General features: G+C 41.2%; 2 protein-coding genes across 11 annotated transcripts in view; one reads left to right on the top strand and one right to left on the bottom strand.

The window, feature by feature from the left end:
- The window catches only part of grik5 (glutamate receptor, ionotropic, kainate 5), a 155,413-nt gene extending 133,708 nt beyond the window's left edge, over positions 1 to 21,705 (top strand). For 6 of the 8 annotated variants that reach the window (XM_077528356.1, XM_077528357.1, XM_077528358.1 and 3 more), the window contains 8 exons: positions 1,567 to 1,680; positions 2,377 to 2,486; positions 2,598 to 2,771; positions 4,493 to 4,658; positions 8,601 to 8,826; positions 10,054 to 10,182; positions 11,004 to 11,170; positions 15,494 to 21,705. In XM_077528356.1, coding sequence (XP_077384482.1) covers positions 1,567 to 1,680; positions 2,377 to 2,486; positions 2,598 to 2,771; positions 4,493 to 4,658; positions 8,601 to 8,826; positions 10,054 to 10,182; positions 11,004 to 11,170; positions 15,494 to 16,117 — 1,710 coding nt within the window. In that variant the 3' untranslated portion in view covers positions 16,118 to 21,705. The remainder of the gene's footprint in view (positions 1 to 1,566; positions 1,681 to 2,376; positions 2,487 to 2,597; positions 2,772 to 4,492; positions 4,659 to 8,600; positions 8,827 to 10,053; positions 10,183 to 11,003; positions 11,171 to 15,493) is intronic. The other 2 variants (XM_077528360.1, XM_077528354.1) reach the window with 1 other exon arrangement.
- Positions 21,706 to 22,004: 299 nt separating this feature from the next.
- On the bottom strand, positions 22,005 to 23,581 carry LOC144022753 (uncharacterized). Of its 3 annotated transcripts, XM_077527829.1 has the most exons (5): positions 23,480 to 23,581; positions 22,885 to 23,238; positions 22,666 to 22,807; positions 22,507 to 22,544; positions 22,005 to 22,429 (listed from the first exon to the last, which is right to left on the bottom strand). In XM_077527829.1, the coding sequence occupies exons 1-5, from the start codon at positions 23,565 to 23,567 to the stop codon at positions 22,401 to 22,403; spliced, it is 651 nt and encodes a 216-aa protein (XP_077383955.1). In that variant the 5' UTR covers positions 23,568 to 23,581; the 3' UTR covers positions 22,005 to 22,400. The 3 variants fall into 3 exon arrangements, with proteins under 3 accessions (XP_077383955.1, XP_077383953.1, XP_077383954.1); XM_077527827.1 differs by having other exon boundaries at positions 22,005 to 22,544; XM_077527828.1 differs by having other exon boundaries at positions 22,005 to 22,544; positions 22,885 to 23,187; positions 23,480 to 23,566.
- Between the last annotated feature and the right edge of the window lie 222 nt (positions 23,582 to 23,803).

Raw genomic sequence — 23,803 nt, 5'->3', positions numbered from 1 at the left:
CACACCTTGTGGCCAAGTTCTGTCCACACGATGCGATAAAAATCTATGCATTTTGCATCGCCCATCTGTGGAGTTTACCTGTTTCTGATTTGCTGTCGATCGGTTGACGTCCCTTGGATGGTTTCATCCAGGTGCTAACACTTGGAAATGGCCTCCATCCTTTAAAGGGACTAAACCTTTTTTTAGCTTTTAGCCGTGTTAAAATGTCATTCTGCTCTCCAAGCATCAGCCCCTCCCAACCTGAGAAACCGAGGGAGTGCTCACTTTATGACATCATAAGGTGCGGATCCATCCTCGCACTGCCTCTGTGGACTAAAAACACGCCCACTTTCTCTGAGACCTCCACGGGATAGTGACAAATGTAGCCTGTATCAGTAAACGTTCTGTCCAAATGAATCCAAAGCAATCAATTATCCTTCACATTTGCAATGCCAAAGTGCAATGACAATTGGCTTAAAATCCCACAAAGGTTCTGGCTGACACTTGTGTAAACTACAAGTAAAACTTTTGTACTGTTGAACCTAACTGAATGAATATTATAGTGGTTAGTGTGCTCGCTCTGTAAGCAGCAAGTCCCTGGTTCGAAACCAGCCCAAGTTTTTTTTCCAACTCCTTCTTTCCTCTCTCTTCTTCTCTCTCCACAAATAATACTCAAATACATCGCCATGGTGTCAAAAGGTAAGATTTAATCATTATATGCCTATTAGTTAACTGTTGGTGTAATCCCTTTAAAATGACACCGTCAAACCAAAATAGTCCATTGCTTGTATGAGAGCGGTTCTTGGTTTGTTTATGTTGTTAAGGAGTTGGACACACGCATTCAAGGCCACTGGCCCAAGTCTGCCGTTACTTTTCATTTCCACAGTGGGGGGGGCGGGGGCTGGGGGGGGATTTTATCTAGGACAAACGCTGACTTAATAGTTCCCTCAAAGTCAGCAATTGCATGAACCCAAAATTGTCCGTGTCGTCTTTTTTTTCCCCCCCCTTTTCTGACATCCAGGCCTTGTGAGCAATGTGACAGCCATTATTGGGGTGGCCAAGGCAGGCTAATGACAGCGCCCCCCCCCAAGCCCCCCGCTCTGCTTAATTACCATACGGTACACTTCAATTACCAGACTGCTGTCCCCTTGTGGGTTCTGCCACTTTGGTGCTCCCGCTGGCTCTCCACGCTCTACCATCAACCGCCACCACTATTGCCTGATCACTCGGCTCTAATTAGTGGCCCATGTTCATCAATTAGCTTCTAATGGAGGAAAGGGGGGTGCAGGCATGCGATGGGGGGGCTACACAGGTGGAAAGACCTGCCAAGCCTGTGCTTCCTCGCAATTAGCCTCATTTAGTTGATGGATAGAATGAGGAGAGGCAAGCATTTGTATCTTTTTTTTTTTTTTCCATTCCAAATGTCTCTTCAAGTGCATTCGAGCACGATGGAGAGCGTGCGGTTCTATTTTTCGCACCCACCTGAACACTTGTGTTGCTTTGATTTTTTTTCTCTCTCTCTTTTCTTCTTATCCATCCGGCGCTCTCCATCCTCCGTATTTGATCTATTTTCATCCGTCCCCGCAGAAAGCCGACCTGGCCGTGGCGGGCTTCACCATCACGTCGGAGCGGGAGAAAGTCATCGACTTTTCCAAGCCCTTTATGACCTTGGGGATCAGCATCCTGTACAGGGTTCATCTGGTAAGGATGTTTTTCGGGGCACGAGCCATCCCGGATTTGATTTATTTTTTCTCGGGCACACTTTTAAGCCTTTTGAAAGATTACAGGCCATGAGAGAATAAAAGACATCATTCGTGAAAAACCAGAACACAGCTCACAGTTTTATATCCCGTACAGATTTCATGTTTTGGTAACACTACTTGGGATCTCAAAATGGTGTCTCCTCAGGCATTTTGAGCTAAGTTGTGAATTGTCCAACATAAAGTACGTCTGTTGTGTTTTTCCTGAATATAAAAGCTTATGTTGTGGTTTTGACATGAAAAGAAGTCACAATATGACAAGGATATAAAACGCACAACTTAAACTTGTTTCCTATTTTATTCTATTTTCTGTTCTAGGATAAGCACATTTTTGTCTTGTAAATTATTGTATCATTCATAGTCCCTGTGGAGTAATCAAATGCCATGTTTGACTGTTGCACTATTGCTATTTGCTAATTAGTCCTACATAGTCACACACTCTGACTTAGCAGCTTTGCATTGCTAATGAGCTTTTGGGCAGTAGACATTGTGAAACAGTATGGATGGAGGCGTCGAATATGGTTGCACCCCGCTGCGTTGCATGCTGGGAGTTTTCTCTCAAACTGCTGAGACGTTGACCTCATTTTGTACCCTCCCGTCTGTCAGTCTGTCCCACGCTGATCCATTTCCTCTTCAGGGCCGTAAGCCGGGTTACTTCTCCTTCCTGGACCCGTTCTCGCCGGCCGTCTGGCTCTTCATGCTGCTCGCCTACCTGGCCGTGAGCTGCGTGCTCTTCCTGGCCGCAAGGTCGCTCGCTGCATTATGTTCGCACGGGTCACTTGCTTGGCGCATTTGGCCTCGTCGCGTCTATCGATCAAACGCCGGCTTCCTGGAGTGACTTGTGTTTCTCTCTGGCAGGCTGAGCCCTTACGAGTGGTATAACCCTCACCCGTGTCTGCGGGAGCGGCGCGACATGCTTGAGAACCAGTACACGTTGGGCAACAGCTTGTGGTTCCCCGTCGGCGGCTTCATGCAGCAGGGATCCGAAATAATGCCCAGGGCCTTGTCCACCAGATGCGTCAGCGGCGTGTGGTGAGTCGTCACACTGGGCACCATGCAAATGGATATTAACAACGGGGGTTTGTTTAGACCTTGGGATGTTGTTCAATGAAAAGAGCTGTACAGTATATCTGTCACCTTGTGATGTCTAATTTCATATTCATTTGTATGTGCATAGATTATGTGCTGGCATGGATGGATGCTTTGTTGTGATGTTTTGGGGATTTTCTTATTTGTTTCTGTGAAGCCCTTTGAGCCTTTTGTTGTTTAAACTAAAATTAAATTGAATTGAAAACAATAATCACTTGCAAATTTATCTGGATTTATGCCAAAATATAAGATAATTTGCTTGGTCCAAGGCCAAAATAATCTACAAAGTGTGAGTCATTGTTTTTGTATTAATCTGGGAGCTAGCTAGCTAGCTAGCTAACTAACTAACTAACTAACTAACTAACTAACTAACTAACAGTTGGCTAAAGCTCATTTTCTCACACTTTTTACACACGCCAACAGGCAATATTAGCTTTTAGCATTGTGATAGTTCAAGATGAAGCAAAGCTAATTGCCTGACTATAGCTATAGAAAGTGCTAATTCTGGTGCCATAAGTGTTAGCTGGTTAGTCATGGATGCTTTTTGTTTGTGTCAAGTAAGTTCAAAATCGACCTTAACTAACTGAGTTGACTGACCACTTACTACAAACCTGGAAAAAACTTGGAAAAACTACCTATAAGTTACTAACTTGCTAGCAAGACAGTTGGCTAAATGTCTTGCTAGCAAGTTAGTTAGCCAATGTATGAGGCTAACTCATAAGTTCCTTACTAGAGTTAGTCATGGATGTGTTTAGAAAGCGAAAAGGGAGTTCAAGATGAAGCAAAGCTGATTGAATGGGTGACAAGCTACAGTACTTGCTAATCTCGGTGTCATAAATGTTAGCTAGTTAATTATCACTCATGGATGTTTTTAGTTCTAGGTCAAGTAAGTTCAAGATGGGCATTAACTAGTTGACTAATAACTAGAAACTTGATTCGACAAACCAATTTGGTAGCTCCAAGCCAGGTGCGAAAAGTGTAAGGTGAAAGAAAGAGTTAGGTAGTTAGCAGTAATGAATGTTTTTGATGGGCTGCAAATCATTTCAACGATAGACCAAAAGTAACAAACTGACTCAGACAAGGCTGCTCACTCTGGCGTCTACCAGGGGTGCATCTCATTAGTCCTCTGATTAAACGTGTGCATTTTGATGACATGTAAATTATAAACGGAGTGTAAAATCAAATTTCCCCTTGTGGGATATTAAAGGATTGTTCCTCTTCCCGCAACATGAATTATTAATCCACAAATTCTCCAAACAAACTCGAGGACCAAGATTAGATTGTGAGAGCAGATCATATAGATTTAGTCATTTAGATGACATGCAGTTCACTTTTTCTCTCTTGCCTTTATTTTATGAAATGAATGCTTACAGAAATATTCAGCCGATCGTTCATGTCTGTGCGTGGACCCCCGATGACCCAACACCCACCAACCCTTACTTTTGAATTGCCTAGAAGGCTTTAATCAATGGAATGAGGACATATATATATTTTTACCTGGACTTAAAAGCATTTATAATTGGGGCTGACTCAATTTATTCCATTTGCGTGCAGCATAACACCTAAATGTTGCTTCACCATGTTAGCTTTGAAACCTTACTGAATACTTTTCAAAGAAAACCATTTTTTTTTTCATTTTGCCCCAAACTTCCGCCGTGATTCAGGTGGGCGTTCACCCTCATCATCATCTCGTCCTACACGGCCAACCTGGCCGCCTTCCTGACCGTGCAGAGGATGGAGGCCCCCATCGAGTCGCCCGACGACTTGGCCGACCAGACCAACATCGAGTACGGGACCATCCACGGGGGGAGCACCATGACGTTCTTCATGGTGCGGCCCTTTTTTTTTTTCTCTCTTTCTGGCGTGTGCATGCATGCGTTGTTCTTTTGTTTTGTTTGTACGCCTTTGACGCCTTGTGTAATGCGCCGTGACGCATTTGTCTTAATGTTTGTCCTCACATCTGCCACTTTATCCCCACTCGCTGTGGCACGCATTTAGGTGGCGGAGTGACTGCCTTTGTTTGCTTACAAGAGCGCCTCGGGGCATCTGTGTTGGCATCTGTGTTTGCGCAACTAGTGTGTGCGCGCGTGTTTATGTTGTGTTTTTCCATGTAGGTGTGTTTACATATGGGAATGTGAGTAGGTGAGTGTATTTATTTGTGAGTGTATGGCCACGTGCCAGTTTGTGAACGTTTGTATTCCCTTAGTGGTGCTGATCATACGCTTGCGTTGAGAATAATAGTGGTGTGTTTAAAAAAAAAAAAAAAAAAAAGTAAAGCTCAGAATCGTTAAAATAGTTTGGGTTTTTTTGGATGGCATGCAACACAGATGTGAAGCAGTTTGATACAACTTGCACACCGATACGAACGCTGCTCATTATATTCCAAATCTTAACATGAAAGAAAAATCCATCAAATTTGTTGTTGCTGTGGAGTTGGCGGACGTCATGCAACACAGATTTGAAGTAGGTTTTTTTCCCAATGTGTTATTCTTGTGAAATAGGTCAACTAAAAGCAACACGCAAGTAAAGCAATTCTCTATTCCAAATCAAAACATGAAAGCGAAAAAAAAAAAAAAAGGTTCAAATATGCTATTGTGACGTTGGTGCACTCCATGCAACACAGATTTGAAGCAGTTCTTCCAATGTGTTATTCTTGTGAAATAGGTTTAACTCAAAGCAACACACAAGTAAAGCATGTCTCTATTCCAAATCAAAACATGAAAGAAAAATCCATCAAATTTGTTGTTGCTTTGACGTTGGTGGACGTCATGCAACACAGATTTGAAGCAGTTTTTTCTCCCAATGTGTTATTCTTGATTCTTGATTTGGAATATTCAACTGCTTCACATCTGTATTGCATAAATTCCATGGACTAGATAAGCATAATGATTTGATCAGGTTTTCTTTCATTGTTTCATTTGGAATACACAACTGCTTCACTTCTGTGTTGCACCGGCTTGATTTCATCACATCGTCTTTCAAATTTGAATTTTGAGTGGAGAACTGCTTCACATCTGTGTTGCATGTGACCAGTAACGTCACAAGAATAACACATTTGGTCAATTTTTGTTTCACATTTGGAGGTGGAGTCCAGCTACTTCACATCTGTATTCCATAAAGTCCATGAACTTGATAAGAATAAAAATTTAATCAGATTTTCTTTCATCTTTTGATTTGGAATACACAACTGCTTCACTTCTGTGTTGCACCGACTTGATTTCATCACATCGTCTTTCAAATTTGAATTTGGAGTGGAGAACTGCTTCACATCTGTGTTGCACGAGCCCAGTAACTTCACAAAAATACCACATTTGGTAAATTTTGGTTTCACATTTGGAGGTGGAGTCCAACTACTTCACATCTGTGTTGCATGGAGTCCAGCGACGTCACAGCAATTTAAAAATGTGATACATTTTTCCTTCATTTTGTGATTCAGAAAAGAACATGCAGTGTTCAAACGTATTTTTGCGGATGGAAATCTAAGACGTTCTCAGAATTTTGAGCTTTACTTTCTTTTTCATTTTTTTAAGACACTGCAGCCTGTTATTCCAACACAAGCGTATAACTAATAGTGTTTGCCACCGCTACAACGGCGCACAACGTTCCCTCTTCCTCAGAGTCCCCCGATGTACCCCGATAAAATATGTAATGGCGCAGTCCAGACACTTAATCCTGTTGCCGTGTTTTTTTCCTGAATGCCGAGCCACCTCCCGTGCGCGCTCCCAGCGAGCCCCGCCCACCCGTAGTGCGGATGATGATGCATCGGCTCGCCGCCGCCGCCACCGCCGCCGAATAATGTCTTCCCTCGAGTCACCTCGCTTTTTTTTTTTTTCTTGCCTCCTCCCGTCTAGTTGGCACTTGATGCCACCACGTCATTATTCACGCTGGATTTTCATCTACACACACAAACGCGCATTCTATCCTCCCAGTTTATCCGCCATGCATCTTTTCCCTCTTTTCTTATCGCTCCATGTCTTTCCCTATCTTTGCCCGAACTTCAAGATTCACAATGCTTTTTTTTTTTTTTTTAACACCTTCGTAAATTTGCAAGAATTAAGCAATTCAAAATACTTACCAGTTAAATTCCTTTTGTGTTTTACATGCTTGGCCAATAATTCTGATTCTGATTAAAATGCGGATGGCCATACTAGGGAGTAATCCATCAATTTATTTTCTGTGGGGGTCGCAAGTAAGATGGAGCCTATCTCAGTTCAATTACTGTGAGGGGTTGGCTTAAATCCTGGACTGACCACCTGTCAGTCAGATGACTGACATGCTCCAACCCAGGAGGAAAACCAGGACACTTTAATGACACTTTAATTTTTTAATTGTTTTTTTTAAAGATGAATAAAATACATTTAAAAAATTTTTTTTTTACATATGTCTGTATATTTTGAAATTAAATTAAAATTTGATTGATTAAAAAAAATAAATAAAATGCATCCATTCAAGAAAAAAATATTTGGTTATATTTTTACAATATAGCCTTTAGCCTTTATTTCACCAGGAAATATTATTATGAAATAGTAACACACAAAAGTGTGCGTAAAAAATAAATACAAATGTATGCTTTTTAAAATTTGTCTTTAAAATATTTAACTTGAGCCATTAGTAAATTTCATCTATATATGTATGTACAGTTCAAATTATTATTATAAAAATATTTACATTTTAAATTTCTTGAAAATCTTTTCGGGAGTAATATGGATATTAAACAAATATATTTTAATCTTTTTATAATTGTACAGTTGAAAAAAGAAACAATATGGAACATTATAAATTATAACAACATGTGTAATAAACTAGTTAAAAAATGTTCCGGTAATTTGACCAAAAAATTGTAATAATAGAAATGCACAAAGCAAAAAGACTGAAGATGCCGTACACTACTCGCCGCGCCCTCTTGTGGTCGTTTTACAATCAGGAACTAGAAATTAGAAAAAATTTTAAAATGCCATTAATTTCATGCAAGTTTTTGGAAAATGCTATATTGGAATATATGTCTTTAATTAAAATTAACTTTCTTTTATTTTTATTTTTATTTTTTAATTTTATATATCAAAAGTGATATTGGTATTTGGTATTGGTGTCAGTGACTACTCAAGTTGAGTACTCGTGCTGGCATCAGTCTGAAAAAAGAATTGATATCAAACATCTCTAATATATAGTATCAAAATATACCGTAAATATAAAAAAAGTCTACACACCCCATGTTTTTAAAGGGATACTGTACTTTACTTATTTCGCCATTTTTAGCAGTCAAACATTAATATTTTGCCTATAATAAATTTGATATTTTCATTATTTTTCATGTACAATTAGTACCTTTAAAAACACATTTTGCACCTTGCTGTCGACTGAAAATGACATCACAAGGTCTCAGGTAACCAATCACAGCTCAGCTTGTGAATGTCACATGACCAAACCTAGAAAACAGGTGAGCTGTGATTGGTTACCTGAGCCCTTGTGATGTCATTTTCAGTCGACAGCAAGTTGCAAAATGTTTTTTTTTCAAGGTACTAATTGTATGTGAAAAATAATGAAAGTATTAAATTAAATACAGACAAAATATTAACTTTTTATTGCTATAATTGGCTAAATAAGTGAAGTATCCCTTTAAGTAAAATGAGACCAAGATAAATGCTTTCAGAACTTATTTCCTCCATTGTGATATTTTTATTTTTTTCATTCAAAAATGTATAATGACTTTCTTCCACTGTCTCCTGTCTGTTCCCCCCCCATGTTCCCATTTGCTCCAATTTCCGTGGTCAGAACTCCCGCTACCAGACGTACCAGCGCATGTGGAACTACATGAACTCCAAGCAGCCCAGCGTGTTCGTCAAGAGCACGGAGGAGGGCATCGCCCGCGTGGTCAACTCCAAGTACGCCTTCCTGATGGAGAGCACCATGAACGAGTACCACCGCGGCCTCAACTGCAACCTGACGCAGATCGGAGGCCTGCTGGACACCAAAGGCTACGGCATCGGCATGCCGCTGGGTACGCGCCCGCCCTACTCTCGCCTTTGCCGGCGCCGCACTTTTGCTGTTACGCCGTCGCGAGGAAAGTAGGTCAGCTTATCGCCTGCGCGCTCCAGATCCGTTTATCTACGCGCTCGAATCTTAATCAACAAAAAGAATCTTGGAGTATTCCAATATACCGAATAGGCCGCTCGCCTTTTTTAATTAACACCGCGCCGCCAATTTATTTTTCCCATCTAGTGTTTGAACATAATTGAGTCACGAAGAACACGAGTGGGTTAACTCCATTTCTGTCATTTCGCAAAGGAAGTAATTTCAAGTTTTATAGCCGCAATAAAATCTGTGGGATTTATATTTTGGTGATTAATGGTAAATGATTACTTCCTCTGGATACTGAAATTGTGGTTTACGCCGATATGGGCATTTTGCCTGATATTTTCATTTGGACTGCATAATGGATATTCATATTGGATCATATTTCTTGCCCTTTTATCCACAACTACGATACTGTCATCTTCACTTTCATAGGTTGGGTGACGTGTAATTGAGTTTCTATGGAGGGCCAAAACTGCCAAAATTCAAAATAAGTAAATGACTAAAAGTGAAAATAAAAATTAATATAATTTGAAAATCATATCCAAAAAATAAATATAAATGTAAATAAATTTGTTTTTATTTTTTAGTCATTTACTTATTTAGTCATTTATTTATCTATTTATTTAGTCATTTATTTATTTATTCATTCATTTATTTAGTTAGTTATATAGTCATTTATTTAGTCATTTGTTGATTTTGAATTTTGGCAGATTTGGGCCGAACTGCCAAGTCGACGTCTGAGTCGACTGCATAAATAATGCATTTATGCATAATTGCAAAAATGAATACATACATGATTAAATAAAAAAATAAATGACTAAATAAATAAATAAATAAATAAATGACTAAAAGTGAAAATAAAAGGATTTATTTCCATTTGTATTTATTTTTTGGGATGTAATTTTCGTATTATATATATTTTTTATATTCATTTTCATTTTGACTTTTAGCCATTTATTTATTTATTTAGTCATTTATTTTGAATTTTGGCAGTTTTGTCCTCCATAAGTTTCAAGCCCAGCTTGCGTGTCAGCTGCCGTAATCGCGCGGTTACTCGGCCATCAATCCTATTTTTTTTATCTCCAGCGTATGACAAACGCTCTCGTTTCCTCCCCGCTCTCGTCACTCGTCAACGCGTTCTCGCTTTCAGGTTCGCCGTTTCGAGACGAGATCACGCTGGCCATCCTCCAGCTGCAGGAGAACAACAGGCTGGAGATCCTGAAGAGGAGGTGGTGGGAGGGAGGACAGTGTCCCAAAGAGGAGGACCATCGGGCCAAAGGTCAGACAACTCATGCACTTATAATTCATTTAATTTTTTCGATTCAGACTGTTTTCTTGTACTATTAAAACTGTATTCTCATGAAATTCTAGCATTTTCCCCACACAAAATTGCCTTTTTTTAAATTATATATTTTTTTGTCTAAATCCCAACTTTCTAATAATATTACTACCTTAATCCTCATCAAATGACGTTTAACCTGTGAATTTCATATTGACACTTTAGTCCTTGTAAAATTTTGAATCTCATAAAATTACAATTTTATTCATCTTTTTTCTCTCACAATGTATTTTTTTCTAGCACAATTGATATTTTTCTTGCAATATTAACATTTTATTTTGCAAAGTTTGACTATTTATTGTAAAATGACACCTTCATTCCTGTAAAATGAAGACTTTTTCTCTTAAAATTACATTTTCTTCATCTCATTTTATTCTACAACAAATCTGGCATTTTTGTTCTTGTATTATTGTATTTATTTATATTTATTGAAGTAGTATTATTAACTTCATTCTAGTAAATTTGCTTTCTAAAATTCACGATCAAGATCATGGAAAATGCAGACTTTCTATGCAATGTGATCTGTCAAAATGTCAATTGTTTCTCATACAAATGGTCACTTCTCATAATATGCCATTTATTATCACATTATCATTATCTATGATTTCATATAACTTTATTTTTGTAATAATATAGCCGTTCTATCCAGATTATAACCGAAAGTAAAAATTCCAATCAATCTACTTGTCATTCAAATGAAAACTAGCAATTGTTTTCCTGTTGAGAATTTGGTGGCTTTTCTGCGGGTGTGCGTGTGACAGGTCTGGGCATGGAGAACATCGGCGGCATCTTTGTGGTGCTCATCTGCGGCCTGATCATCGCCGTGTTTGTGGCTATTATGGAGTTTGTTTGGTCGACGCGCCGCTCGGCAGAGACCGATGAGGTACGCCCCCATACCTGCCCTCGCCGAACCCACAGACACACCCCAGTAGGTTCCCATGGCGCCCCGCCAACCCTTTTTCCGTTTTTTCTTATATGTTTGTGTGAATGAGCGCGTGTGCTTGTAGGTGAGATTGGTTCAATTCTTTTTTTCCGGATTTGTCTCCATTTGTGCGTGATTTGTGACACTTTATTTGGGGTCCATGTCTGTTGTGTGCATGTGAGATGTGATATTTCAGTCACGATGCGTTATAAAGAGATAAAGTACTAAAAACCTACCCAGACAGAAGGCTAACGTGCTAACAGCTGGTATGCTAAGCATACGGCAATATAGCAACTGCAGGTTTGAAAATGCTGAGGCAAATAATGCCTTTTCACACTGCACTTTCTTTTCTTGGACAACAACTCTGTGCTGCAAGCTTGCCCATATTTGGAAGTGTTTATGTAACAGGAAGCGGAATTCAACTGGGGGTCAGGAAGTAGGAAACACCCATTGAAAATGATAGAATGCTACTATGCAAAAGTGTTGGGTGAGCCTTGACGTAGCTGACCGGCTCTAAAAATAGTAAAATATGTCGGATATGATCCTTACACTCTGATGAAAATAGATTTTTCTGAACTCGTGTCGGATTTGCCTGGTGTGGAGGCAATCGACATCGCGAACTACCTCGTCCTCCAGACATCGTACTACAATGCTAGCCAAATGAAGGCGTATAAAAGCCTGGAGGCTTACAACTATTTCGTGTGTGGTTGGATCAGCGGACTCGGATCAAAAGAAGCATTAAATGACTGCCGTCTTGTTTTTGTTCGGGTGACCAAATGTCTCTTTTCAACTCAAATGTACACAAAGGTACCACTGTCTGGCATCAGGCTACAAGCTAGCTGGCTAACTGTTACTTTACCTGCTATTTTCTACGTGTTGCTAGTTAACCATTGTCAGAGGTCTAACGTATGTTGTGGCCTTCCTGGAAGAAGAACCTCATTTTAAGAACCACTCGTGATAGCTAACGTAGCTAGCATTGCTAAAAACAAAGACACAGCCACCTAGCATGGACACACAAGATGTAGAACAAACTCCACATAGTATTATCACGGATAGCTATGTTTCCGATAACATCACAACGGCCTGTTGAGCGTTTTATTCAGCTATGTAAGTAGTTTCATGACTGTATCCTTACCTTTCATGAAGTGATCACTGCGTTGGTCAACTTTGCTCCTCCGGATTTCAGGCGAAGGTTTTTAATCCAGGTCTGCCATCTTCTTTCTGTATTTTTTTTTATTAATTCACCTTTATAGGTTACTAATCTCGGGGCGCGAAAGTAGCTTTTATTTTTTTCTCGATTAGACCGGTTGGTACAGCTATAAACAGAACAAAACTTTGGCATTTTCTCAGCTCTTTCCTATGGGGAAATTACTTCCTGACCCTCATCTGAGATTGGCCGCTTGTTGTGACGTCACATGAAACCCACCTATTGGATGCTTGTGTCCCATGCTAGTTGCTAACATGCTGTCATCCGTCTAATAAGGCACTATGTCAAAATGCTAATTTGACTGGATCAGATGCTAACCCGCTACCAACTGACAACATATATTTCAAATAGCAACGTAAAAGCAGTTGGATCATAATCCTCCATCAGCTGTAGTCAGCTTTTGTTTCTCTCAGTGTAGTCGGGTTTGTTTTCTCAATAAAAAAATAGTCAATAAAAAAAAAATGCGAACAGCAGCAGATCCTCCACTTGCGCAACCCAACGACAATTTGCGTCCATTTTGCATGTCCTGCCTGCTTTTTAAGGTCAACGTGCACCTCCGAGTGTGAGCGTAAATGTCACCGGTGTCGACTTTGTGTACAAAATGCGCCGGCACGGAGAAGCAATATTGTGAGCTGACAATATTTGCTTGCATAATGCAGAGTTGTGATCCGACATTAAATGTCACGATGTATCTCCTTTTACAAGCTTCACATCAAGGGGTTCAAAAAAAAAAAAAAGGTGTGGTCTGCGAAGCCCCGCTAAGCCGTCGCTTTGGCTTTTGAAAAATGATTTGAAATGACAAACATTTTGAAGATTAAATTGCGGGATTTTTTTTTTTCCACTCAAAAATGAACTGCTTGGATTTCTGGCAATTAAAGGAGCGCATCATTGTTTAAATGTCGTTAAGATTTAAATGTGTAAAAGGGGTTTCCCAGACCCAAAAAGTTTGAGAAGCCCTGCCTCACTTGTTACGCTGCTATTCTTCGTCTTCCATCTTTTGGATTACTTCTTCCTCTCCTTCTTCTTCTTCTTCTTCTCCCCCATCTCACGGTTGCTGTCTCTCTCGCTCTCCCTCTCTCTCTCGCTCTCTCTTTCTGTCCGTCATCTGTCCATCAGTCTGACAAAGAGTACTGTTTCTGTTTATGTGAGCCCATGACCTTTTCTTTTGAATGCTGTTTGTAGTGTAGCAATTTGGGTGAGAGGAGCGTGCGCGTGTGTCTGGCCTGCCTGAGCGTCCATGTTGCCATGATGAAGTGTCCATGAACTAAACCAGCGGTCCCCAACCACACTCAGCCGCGGACCGGTACCATTCGGGGAGGGGTGGGGGGGGAGCATTTGGTACCGGGCCGCACAGAGGGACTGAACCGAAAGTGATATTTTATTGATCAGCAGAACCTGAAAGAAGTTTTATTTTGAAAATCAGGTGCGTCTACCTGAACCGCTGTATACAAGTCAAACTTGGTCATGTGATATGTTTATATGTAAGATTTCATGAAAAAACAATAACAAAAAATTGTGAACCATGACCTTTCTTTCCACCTAATAAATCATGATCCTAGTCCTTTGAATTCAAACATGTACTCAGGTTGGATTGTGGTCAAATGTGTTATTCAATGATTTTCTAAGAGAAGAGACAACTTAGTTAATGTGTTTTGTTAACTGAAATCCAACCTTTTACTGCCGCCGACGTATATATTCGTCAAGTGCATTTTTCCAAAAAGTGTAAAAGAAATTCTTGCCCAGTTTGTCCAGTAAATTCAGTTTTGTAATGACAAACGATGATGATGGGGACAAGTGCCAACATGTCGCAAGTCCAACAAATTCGGGCACCTCAGACTGGAAGTGTGATTGTGAGAAAAGATGACGCAGTTTCGTGAATGGATGACGAATGCCGGGATGAAATAATCCACTGACATTCAACTTGAATTGGCATCGTTGACGGAGCATTTATTAGTTTTTATGTCTGTATATAAATCATAATTTTTGCTGTGTTTTTGTTCTTTTACAGATTGAGGTTTTCACACAAAAAAAAAAAAATGAGCATCAAAGTTGCTTTGTGGTCCGAAACCGGTGTTTTGGGTGAAATCAACTCATGTTGTACTGCTACTAAAGATTGGAAAAAGCTACAGACAAGATTGTGTTCGTTTTTGTTCGGTGCTAAATGTATGTTAGAGAAGACAATATTCGGTTGGTCTTCAGTTCAGTCTGAATGCTCTCAAACGGTCCCAACGTGAACTGCGGTTCAACTTTCACCCCCCCCAAGCTATACTGTTTTTTTTTTTCAGCATTTTTTTTTCAGCATTTTTTTTTTTTTTAGTATAGTTACTGTAATGCCCTTGTATGTGGGAAAGGGGAGCCACAGTTCACTTTTTGTTGAACGTTTATTAAATGCCAGGTGAGCTCACTGACTGACACGCAGTCCATCAGGCCCCGCCTCTTAAAGGCACGTGCATTACACAAGCATCGCTATGCAAACGGTATTTGTTGTATACATTTTATACTGTTAATTTGTTTCCGTGATGAGATACATTCAGAGTGTGATTATTATAAAGTGTGTTTTAATAAGTTGGGATGTTTAAAGTATATGAAAAGGGTACAACTACAAATATATATTTGTATTTTTTTTTTATTATTATTTCTGTACAATCCCTCTAGATCACAAATTTTCACCTGGAAAGTAATAAGTGCAATCAGTGAGGTTCAACCCTGGTGAAGTTTCACTCTAATTTGACCCATTTCTGTGCCGGTCCGTCAAAATGTTGCTATTATAAAAACCGGTCCGTGGTGCAAAAAAGGTTGGGGACCGTTGAACTAAACGACATTGGGTGTTGCCGTGTCTCTGGATTGTAATAACTCTCTCTGCTCTTTGGAAACTCTTCCCATCCCGAAATCCATTTCCCCCTCATTTCTGTCTTTCCACCTCCGCTGCTCCTGCACTTTTTTTTTTTGCATTGTGTTCATTCCTTTGGGCCTCGTTTCCACCGTTTTTGTTGCTTTTCCCATTCACGTGGCGTCTCGTTCCGCCGCCTGCCTACTCTTTGTCTTTCTTTTCCCTCCCTTTCGTCTTTACTTCCCCGCCTTCCCTTCCTACTCCTCGCCCTCCTTCCTGGTTGCCCTTTTAGGTGTCTGTCTGTCAGGAGATGATCACCGAGTTCCGAAACGCCGTCTCCTGTAAGAAGAGCGCCCGCCTGCGCCGCCGCCGCCCCCTCAGCGGCTCGGCAGCGGCCCTGCGCCACCCCAACCGCATCGCTTTGGGGGCCCCGCGGCCCCTGCGCCTGGTCCGAGAAATGCGACTGAGCAACGGCAAACTCTACAGCGGAGCCGGCCCCCTTACTGGCGGGGCTGGAGGAGGAGGAGGTGCGGGGCCGCCCGATCTGGGCCCGGGTCCCCAGCGGCTCCTCGAAGATCCCCTCGGAGCTAACGCCACCCCTCCTCCGCCGGCGCCCACCCCGGTGATGCTGCCCAGCCGCAGTTGCACCCACGTGAGGATCTGCCAGGAGTGCCGCCGCATCCAGAGCTTGAGATCGGACAGTAGTTTGGGTTCCACCATCACGAGGATACCGCCGTCGTCGGCGCCCCTGCCCCGGCTGCCCCCGCCGCCTCCCCCGTCCTCGTCCAACACGGACAGCGAGGGCGGAGGCGGTCCCAGCCCCAGACGGATGCACAGTCCCCCGCACCACACCGCCCGGCCCATTCCTCTGCAACAGAACCTGAACAAAGCAGACCTACTGGGGGACCAGGCCTGAGAGTAGGGACAAGGTACTGCTTGATTCAAAAACAGGGGAAACTAAAATAAGAAAAAAAATATTAGATAACAAAAAAAAAAGACGGGCAGGTAAAGGAATGAAAAAAACCAACACGGAAACTTGAACCCGTTGGCCGGGTGACCTTGAAGCCTGCCGAAACAGCCGCGGCCGCTCGCATGCGCTTTTGAACACTCCCATTTGGACAAAAACTGATGGAAGTGCTCATGGCCAGACTGTGCGTTTTGATTCTTTCCCTTCTCCACATGAGCGAGGCATTTCTTTTCCCCTTTTTTCTTCCGCAGACACTTCCTGGAAGCTAACAATCCTGCTCGCTGGAGGACGTGTTGTACCTGTATGCCGTTTTAAATCCAACCGAAAGACTTCCTGAGGATTATTACATGTTTTATTCCTTTTTTTTTGGTCATTTTGTTACCATTTGTTCTAAGTGGGAGTTCAATCAAAAGCCTTCTGTGTGACAATTGCGGTGGATTACGACAAGAAGGAACATGACGGCGGTTAAATCGTGATTGAGAGTTTTGTGTCCCTCCCTTCGTCGCTGTCGCAAAGATGGAAGTCAACATTGTGCAATTGCAAGAGTCGGGTCTGTCGTTCATTCTTAGCAGTATGTGCGTGTGTGTGACGTGTATTTAAAAAGTGTGAGCAGAACCCGTGGTGAACAGCACAGCAGCCTTCTATTAAAGTCTAGCGGGAGGCTTTAAAATGGGAAATGAATGTCCCTCGTTATCCGGCTCCCTTTTCCGGGAGATATAAGGTACCGCAGAAAGTCGCTAACAAAAAAAGAAAACGAGGACGTTATCCTCCGTGATTAGACGGGTCCTGATCCTTTAATTCTGGGCATCTTTTTAAAGGGGTTTGTTAATGCGCCAGCAAGCTGCAACTGCAGCTACAGACTTGGCTGTCCGGCGCGAAGGCCTTCTGCCAGAATGATAGACTCTACACAGCCTCGTCAATACCGTCTCAAGCTTTTGATTGCCTAATTACTCCCCTCGCCTGGCCGAGGGGAAGCGCTTCGGAACGGAGCACCTTGATGGCATACCGATGACTAAACTGAGAGGAAATACATGGGGGGTTTTTTTTCGCTCGGGCCAAAACGACTCTCTCCTTTTTAATTGCAAGTTGTTAATGTTACGGGGGTTCCTGCCGTTTGGAGCAAAGCGGTCGATGCGCTTGAAAGTTTGCGACGCTGACGTGAACGCTCGGTCGATGATTCAAAGCGCAACGGCCTTGTACCCACTTCAGTCCATGAAAATCCATTTGCTCGACGTGATGACATTTTTAACATCTGTCAATGTCCACTTCTTTTTTGCTCAATGGATGTGCAGTTGCTATGGTGACCGGTGTCCCTGCTGGTCACCCATTTTTTTTAAATTGGGGTTAACTTTTCTGCTACAAAACATAACTATAAGTAGTTTAAAACTGTACTGAAACAAACGATAACTTCTAACAAACGATGCCTAACTGCGTGAAAACTCTAGTCTCCAAACTCCTTATTCATGCGCTAAGGTGTTAACTTCTGAAACCACCAGCACTCTGCGCAGCTCTTCATCCCCCACCTAACACTTAAGTTCCTTCTCAACCACTCCTGACTTAACCCACCTGACCACCAAAACCCTTCAAACCTTGCCCCTAAACCAACAACCCTTCAACAGTAACCATAAAACCTCATCCATATCTCTTAGACTTCACCCTAAACCATAAACGAAATCTTTCCCAAAACCAATCAGTCAAATCTGGCCACAGCAACCACCAACAAATCCCCCTTGAGCCATGACTCAAATATGACATGCCCCATACCAGGGGTAGGAAATCCTGGTCCTCGAGAGCCACTGTCCTGCCGGTCTTCCATGTTTCCCTCCACCAATACAGCTGATTTGATGAACTGGCTTTTCATCAGGCTTCGACAGAGCTTGCTGATGATGATAATGATGATAACGAGTCAGCTGTGTTGGAGGGAGACATGGAAAATAGGCGGGACAGCGGCTCTTGAGGACCAGGGTTCCCTACCCCTGCCCCATACCATTAACCCTAAACACTGGTCCCCAAACACTCTTCAACCTTCATCCTTATCATTCCCCTTCAGCACCAGCAAAATGCGCCTTAAACCTTACCACTATGTACTGCCAACCCACCAGCCCTAATCAAAATCACTTACCTCTTAACCATAGATATAATCTTAGTCAGCAAACTCAGTAAACACTAACTTCTTTGAGCCACTAACTGCCGAAAACCTTGACCACAAACCCTTTTAAGCCACTAAACTCTTTGACCTGGTCAGCGCACCTAAACCCCCTGAGCACCAGCATGACACCCTTAAACCTTACCACGCTGGACTTCCAAACTAGACTTTATCCATGTGACATTTTAATCCTTGTCACCAAATTTTAGAACGACTAACCTATTTAATCCCCTGACTGCCAAAACCTTGATGAGAAACACTCTTAAACCCCTTGGCCATGAATCCCTTTGACCATGAACCTTCAGCTGCCAAAATCCAAAACCCATAACCTGAACCCAAAAGGCCCTATCTCATTGGTTGGAAATGTTGTCATGACTAATCAGTTGCGGCACCGCAGGAGTCAAAAACATTGCTTGAGTTCTCACCAGCGGACACCACGGAATCGTTGAGGAAACATTGCAGAGATCCTGTACCCGAGTGACTGTTTGATTATTCTTGAGTGTTTCACAAGGCCAGTACAGACTCAGTCACGTGGTCTCTCAGTCATGCGGTCGAGTGGGTCAAACGACCTGCTAGCAGGTCTCAGACCTGCTCCGAAAAACCAAACATGTTTGACTTTACCATGACTGGATAATCTTCAGGAGACAATGTGGCGATGTCTCCGCAACTAGCAGAGACTCGAGTCACCACCAGGTCACCAATTATTCTCCAGGACCTCAGCAACTACAAGTTAATTTCTCATTAATAACCTGACCAACACCCTTAAACCTTTTCCTAAAGCCTCCTCATCTCAACTCCGACATTTAACAACCTCTAACCTTTCAATGACTGTGACAACAAGCTTCCATCTTAATTTAGCCACATTACAGCACATGCGGCCCTTGGAATCTTGTAGCCGTCAAGAATATGGATAGAACATTTAAGGCCAGTCATGTCGAGGTCAGCGGAAACAACGTCGATGTCTGGTTGTCCTTCAGTTCGGTCCCTAATTAGCTCCCGAGATATTCCCAGCGGCTCGCCCGGAGGAAACAAAATGAAGGCAATTGTTGGATGTTGTAAAAAATCCCAGCTCACTTGTTCCACGTTCATGTTCGTTTGTGTCCCGTCTTTGAAGTTGCTGACGCTCGAGCTTGTGAATGTAACTGTGACAGCCGCCAGTTTCCTTTTTTTTTTTCCTCAGTTAATGGCTGAGCCCTTTCAAATATGATACTGAGTTTCTGCGAAAGTGAGGTACACACATACTGACAATGGGACCAAATTTCAGCTTTTTCCGCACGCTTACAATCAAAGGCAGATTCCTTGAGGTCTCTGAAAGTTGGTCCTGAGGGATTTGTCCTGTGTTGTGGTGTATCTAAGAATGATTGTTCCTCCCTGATCTAGAAAATTGCTCAAGCGGCGTATACACATGCTGATAATCAGGCCAAAGTTGAGTGTTTTGCCTTCTTTGCGATTAAAGTCAGTGAAGGTCCGAAACTTTCAGATGTCTCTGTCAGATTATCCTGAACGATTATGCTGTGGTGTTAGCGTTGTTTTGCTCCCTGATCTGGATAATGGAGCATTGTCACACATATCCATACTCAAGAGATTGGAAAAACCAGGTCAAGAAAGTAAAACCATGCCAGAGTTTGACTTTAGCCACAGGTGCTTCTCGTAATGACCTCGTTTACCTGCTGTTTGAGTACAAGGCACCTGTAGCGAAAGCCAAACCGTGGCAGGGTTTTTTACTTTCTGGACCTGGAATTTCCATCTCTGTCAAAAATAGAGCCAGATGTGATAAAACTAAAAGCCCCATTATTGGATATCATCTGTGAAAGATTATTCCGAGTGATTGTCCTGTGGTGTGGGGTATTTTAATGGTGATTTTTGCTCTACAAGTTTGAGGCTGACAATCATAAAGTGGATGTACACATATCAACGCCTTCTTAAAATAATCACCTAAATCTTTTTTTTTTTCATATTTTTGCGGAAACAGAAAAAAAAAATGAACCAAATTATATATATATATTTTTTTATTTTTTTTTGAAAAAAAAAACAAAAAACGATTTGGGCAATTGTTTTCGGAGGATTTATGATGTGTAAAATTTAGCAAAATTTGAGTATTTTGCCTTCCTTGCAAAGTTATTAAAAAGCCCGATCATCGGATTATCCTGGACGATTATCCTGTCGTGCTGTGTGTAAAGGTGGTTTAACTCACTGAGCAGCGAATGCTTGCAAGTATTTGTGAACGTAGCGAATGTTGGGTTTTCGTCAAGGTCCTTTTAAAGACATTCTGAAGATCTTCTCAAATTGTTTTACTTGTTGCAAACTGTTTTTCTTGTTTGTTTGTTTTTTTAACATGATCAACATTTCTTGGTGACAAGAAAAACCCTTTAACTAACCCTGACGAAAAACCAACATTCGCTACGTTCGCAAAGCCTCGCAAGTCTTTACCACTAAGTGAGATACCGCCTTGACGAGATTATTCCTGCTCAATCTGTTCGGCAAATTGTCACATCGGAAAATCGTAAATGTTAAACTTGTTCATTATTTTGGGCCGAGATGCACTCCTTGGCTGTGATATGCTAACAGTTAGCCTAGCTTGTGCTGTTCATACTACTACTTTGTCATTTTGTATTTTCAGTCCATTTGTATACCCTGTGGCACTATGCTGCCTCCCGCAGGTCAGTCTTGGTACTACAGCAGATATCATTTTGCATGAGGTGTGCTATGTTGCTCATCTTGAGTTTTTTTTTGTTTTTTTTTCCCTCATCATGTGTTGGTCTCTGATGTTAGATGTTAAAAATCGGATAGTGTGTACCCCTCTTTAATGGCAGGCTTCATCCGACCATCACCAGATGATGTAAAAGTGAAGAAAGGGCACCAAAACAAGTCAGTTCAGGACTCACAGCCGTCTGCGGTCAAACGTGTCGTCCAACAGCATTTCTTTGTGTAACGTTCATGACTTTTTTTTTTTTTGCTTTCGATTTCTATGGCAGCTTCAAACCAACACCATCACGAGGCTATCAAGAAGATCAAACGTGAACTATGAAAATCAGCGGGAAGGGAAGGTCACAAAACAAAATGTTGTTGTCTCAAGTGGTCACACGCGCAAACAGCAGGAGGCGGAGGCGCTTTTGTTTTTGTTCCTTTCTTTTGGATGGATATGTTGTTTTGTTTTTTTTTCATATTTCTATACTCGTGCTCAATGGATTATTGAAACAGAGTCATGAATATTCTGATAAACGTTGCTATTCTTCCTGTTGCTGAATAAGAGGAGCTTTATTGTGCGTGTGGGTGATGGCGGTAGGAGGAGGAGGAGGAGGAGGAGGAGGAGAGAGTCCGCTCACCCTGTTGTGCAAAAAGTCATAGACAGATCAAACTTGTTTTGGAATAAAAAAAACTTTCAAACAGACGCCACCGTCGCACGTTTTGTCACTTGGAACACGCCTACATCATCGTTGTCATGACGATTTGTGTCAAGATTGAGAATAAAGGCAAATATTTGGAAATTGATTTTTTTTATTTTATTTTTTTTACAAATGCCCAACATAAAATTAATATTATTATGCATTTATTCAATCTATTAGTTTTATTATTTTAAAAAATATGATTCATGTATTTTTTTTATCATATTCTTCCATTGAAGAACTTTTTCCTAAAGATTTACCCATACAGATCCAGCATCTCTGATTAAAAAAAAAAAAAAAAAAAAAGATTGACAATTGTTATTTATTTATTAGAAAACTCAAATAATAATGTGGAAAAAAAAATTATATCATTTTATTCTTTTTTTTATTAGATTTAATTTTGTGGTTTTAGTTCATAATATCCTCCTGACTATCAGGGAAAAAATATATTGTCCAATCATGTTTATTTTGATATTCCCCAATCTTTGTGAATTAACAGAAATACTGCAAAAAGCTATGATGTGTCCACTACAGAGGACAAATTTGAATTGCTGGTAGTCAGTAGGATAATATTATTATAAGACATAGTACTATTATTAATAACAATAGTAATGAAAATAGTCATGAATAAATAATAATAAATCATTTTAAAACAAGATTTGCCGTCCTCTTCTTCCTCTCGCTTGTTCCTCACCAGCTGTCAACCAACGTTGACATAGTCGGCGGCGTCTGTATGTGGAAGAAGCTTTTTTTTTTTTTCAACTCACGCATTACAAAATATTGGGAGGAATGTTGTCGTTTCTCACTTGAGTCAACGCTGTACTTGACTTCAAATGTCTTTCGCCTGAGAGAGAAAAAAGAGGAAACAAAGCAAAGTTGCCACTTTGCCACTTCTGCTTTTTTTTATTTTTTATTTTTTTTAAACTCTCCACATGTCAGAATTATCATCATTTGAAAAGTATGACCTTATTTTGAGAACGCTGAGGCAGGTGGCGGTCGCCATCACCACGATGATGAGCAGGAAGATGACCAGAGCGATTATACGTGCAGGAGGCATGATGTCCATCCATGACGTCATCTCCACGTCGTCCACTTCCTCCGTGGTATCTGGAAAAGAGACATGCTTTCTTTGGACGTGACTGGACTTTATTCCCCCCCCCCGCAACCGCCATGTTAACACTCACCGTATACAACAAGCTCAGTAGTTTCAGCGAACAAGCCTCTGACGTTGCAAGTGTAATTGCCGGCATCCGACACCCTCACGTCCTTGATAACTAATCGTTCTTGTGTCACCGTCAACCGGTCAGCAAAATCAATGTTGCTCTTCACCTTCACGACGGTCTCCTCGCTCACAAATCCCATGATGAGATATTCTTCATCTTGAGTCGTTCCCTTGATGCGCCAAAGGATGCGCGTTTTCTCCAGGTCCAAGTAATCATAATCGACGTAATCAATCGGCGGTAGACACACCAGGGTCACGTTTTGCCCTGTGCACACGTTTACTTTTTCATGAAGGCTTACATCGAACTCACAACAAACTGATGGGGGAAAGACGAGAAAAAAAATATTGTCATAGGCTACAATACACCACGATTATACAGTAATCCTTTGGGATTTTTTTGTTTTGAATTTTTTTCACAAAAAAAACAACTTTTAATTACATTTTAGAGCAGGTTAGATGTCTGTTAGTTGTGGTAAATCTTTATTTGTTTAGCATTTGTTTGTTTTAGTGTTAGGGTTACTATAATTGTCAAAACAAAAACAAAACAAAAAACTCACCCCGGGTGACGATGCAAAGGAGCCACAACATTGGAGGGCTCAACTTGCCCGCCATTGTTACAGAATAAAATGACACAAGCACAATCATGTTGTGATGGTTTGTAGCGGCGATCAAAAACAGGAAGTCATACAGATAATCGTAATATATATATTTTTTTAAATCATTTATTACAAAAGGTTTTTGCTTCTTGTTTTAGTGAGTTTTTTTCTGGAGGTGGAGCAAAAATCAGTGTTTTTTTTTTATATAGTAATATAATCAAATTAATGTAAAATAATAAAAACAGGAAGTCACGCAAGTGCTGAGTGGCGTGTGCGCGCGCGTTC

Source organism: Festucalex cinctus, chromosome 7 (assembly GCF_051991245.1).
Source record: "Festucalex cinctus isolate MCC-2025b chromosome 7, RoL_Fcin_1.0, whole genome shotgun sequence".
Lineage (NCBI taxonomy): Eukaryota > Metazoa > Chordata > Actinopteri > Syngnathiformes > Syngnathidae > Festucalex > Festucalex cinctus.
This window is presented reverse-complemented; position numbering and strand designations above follow the sequence as displayed.

Coding starts and splice junctions, on each gene's coding strand:
- LOC144022753 (XM_077527827.1), bottom strand. CDS start 23,567: ATGATTGTGCTTGTGTCATTTTATTCTGTAACAATGGCGGGCAAGTTG. Junction 22,808..22,884: donor TACTGAGCTTGTTGTATACG/GTGAGTGTTAAC, acceptor TCTCTTTTCCAG/ATACCACGGAGGAAGTGGAC. Junction 22,545..22,665: donor CTCAGCGTTCTCAAAATAAG/GTCATACTTTTC, acceptor TTTCTCTCTCAG/GCGAAAGACATTTGAAGTCA.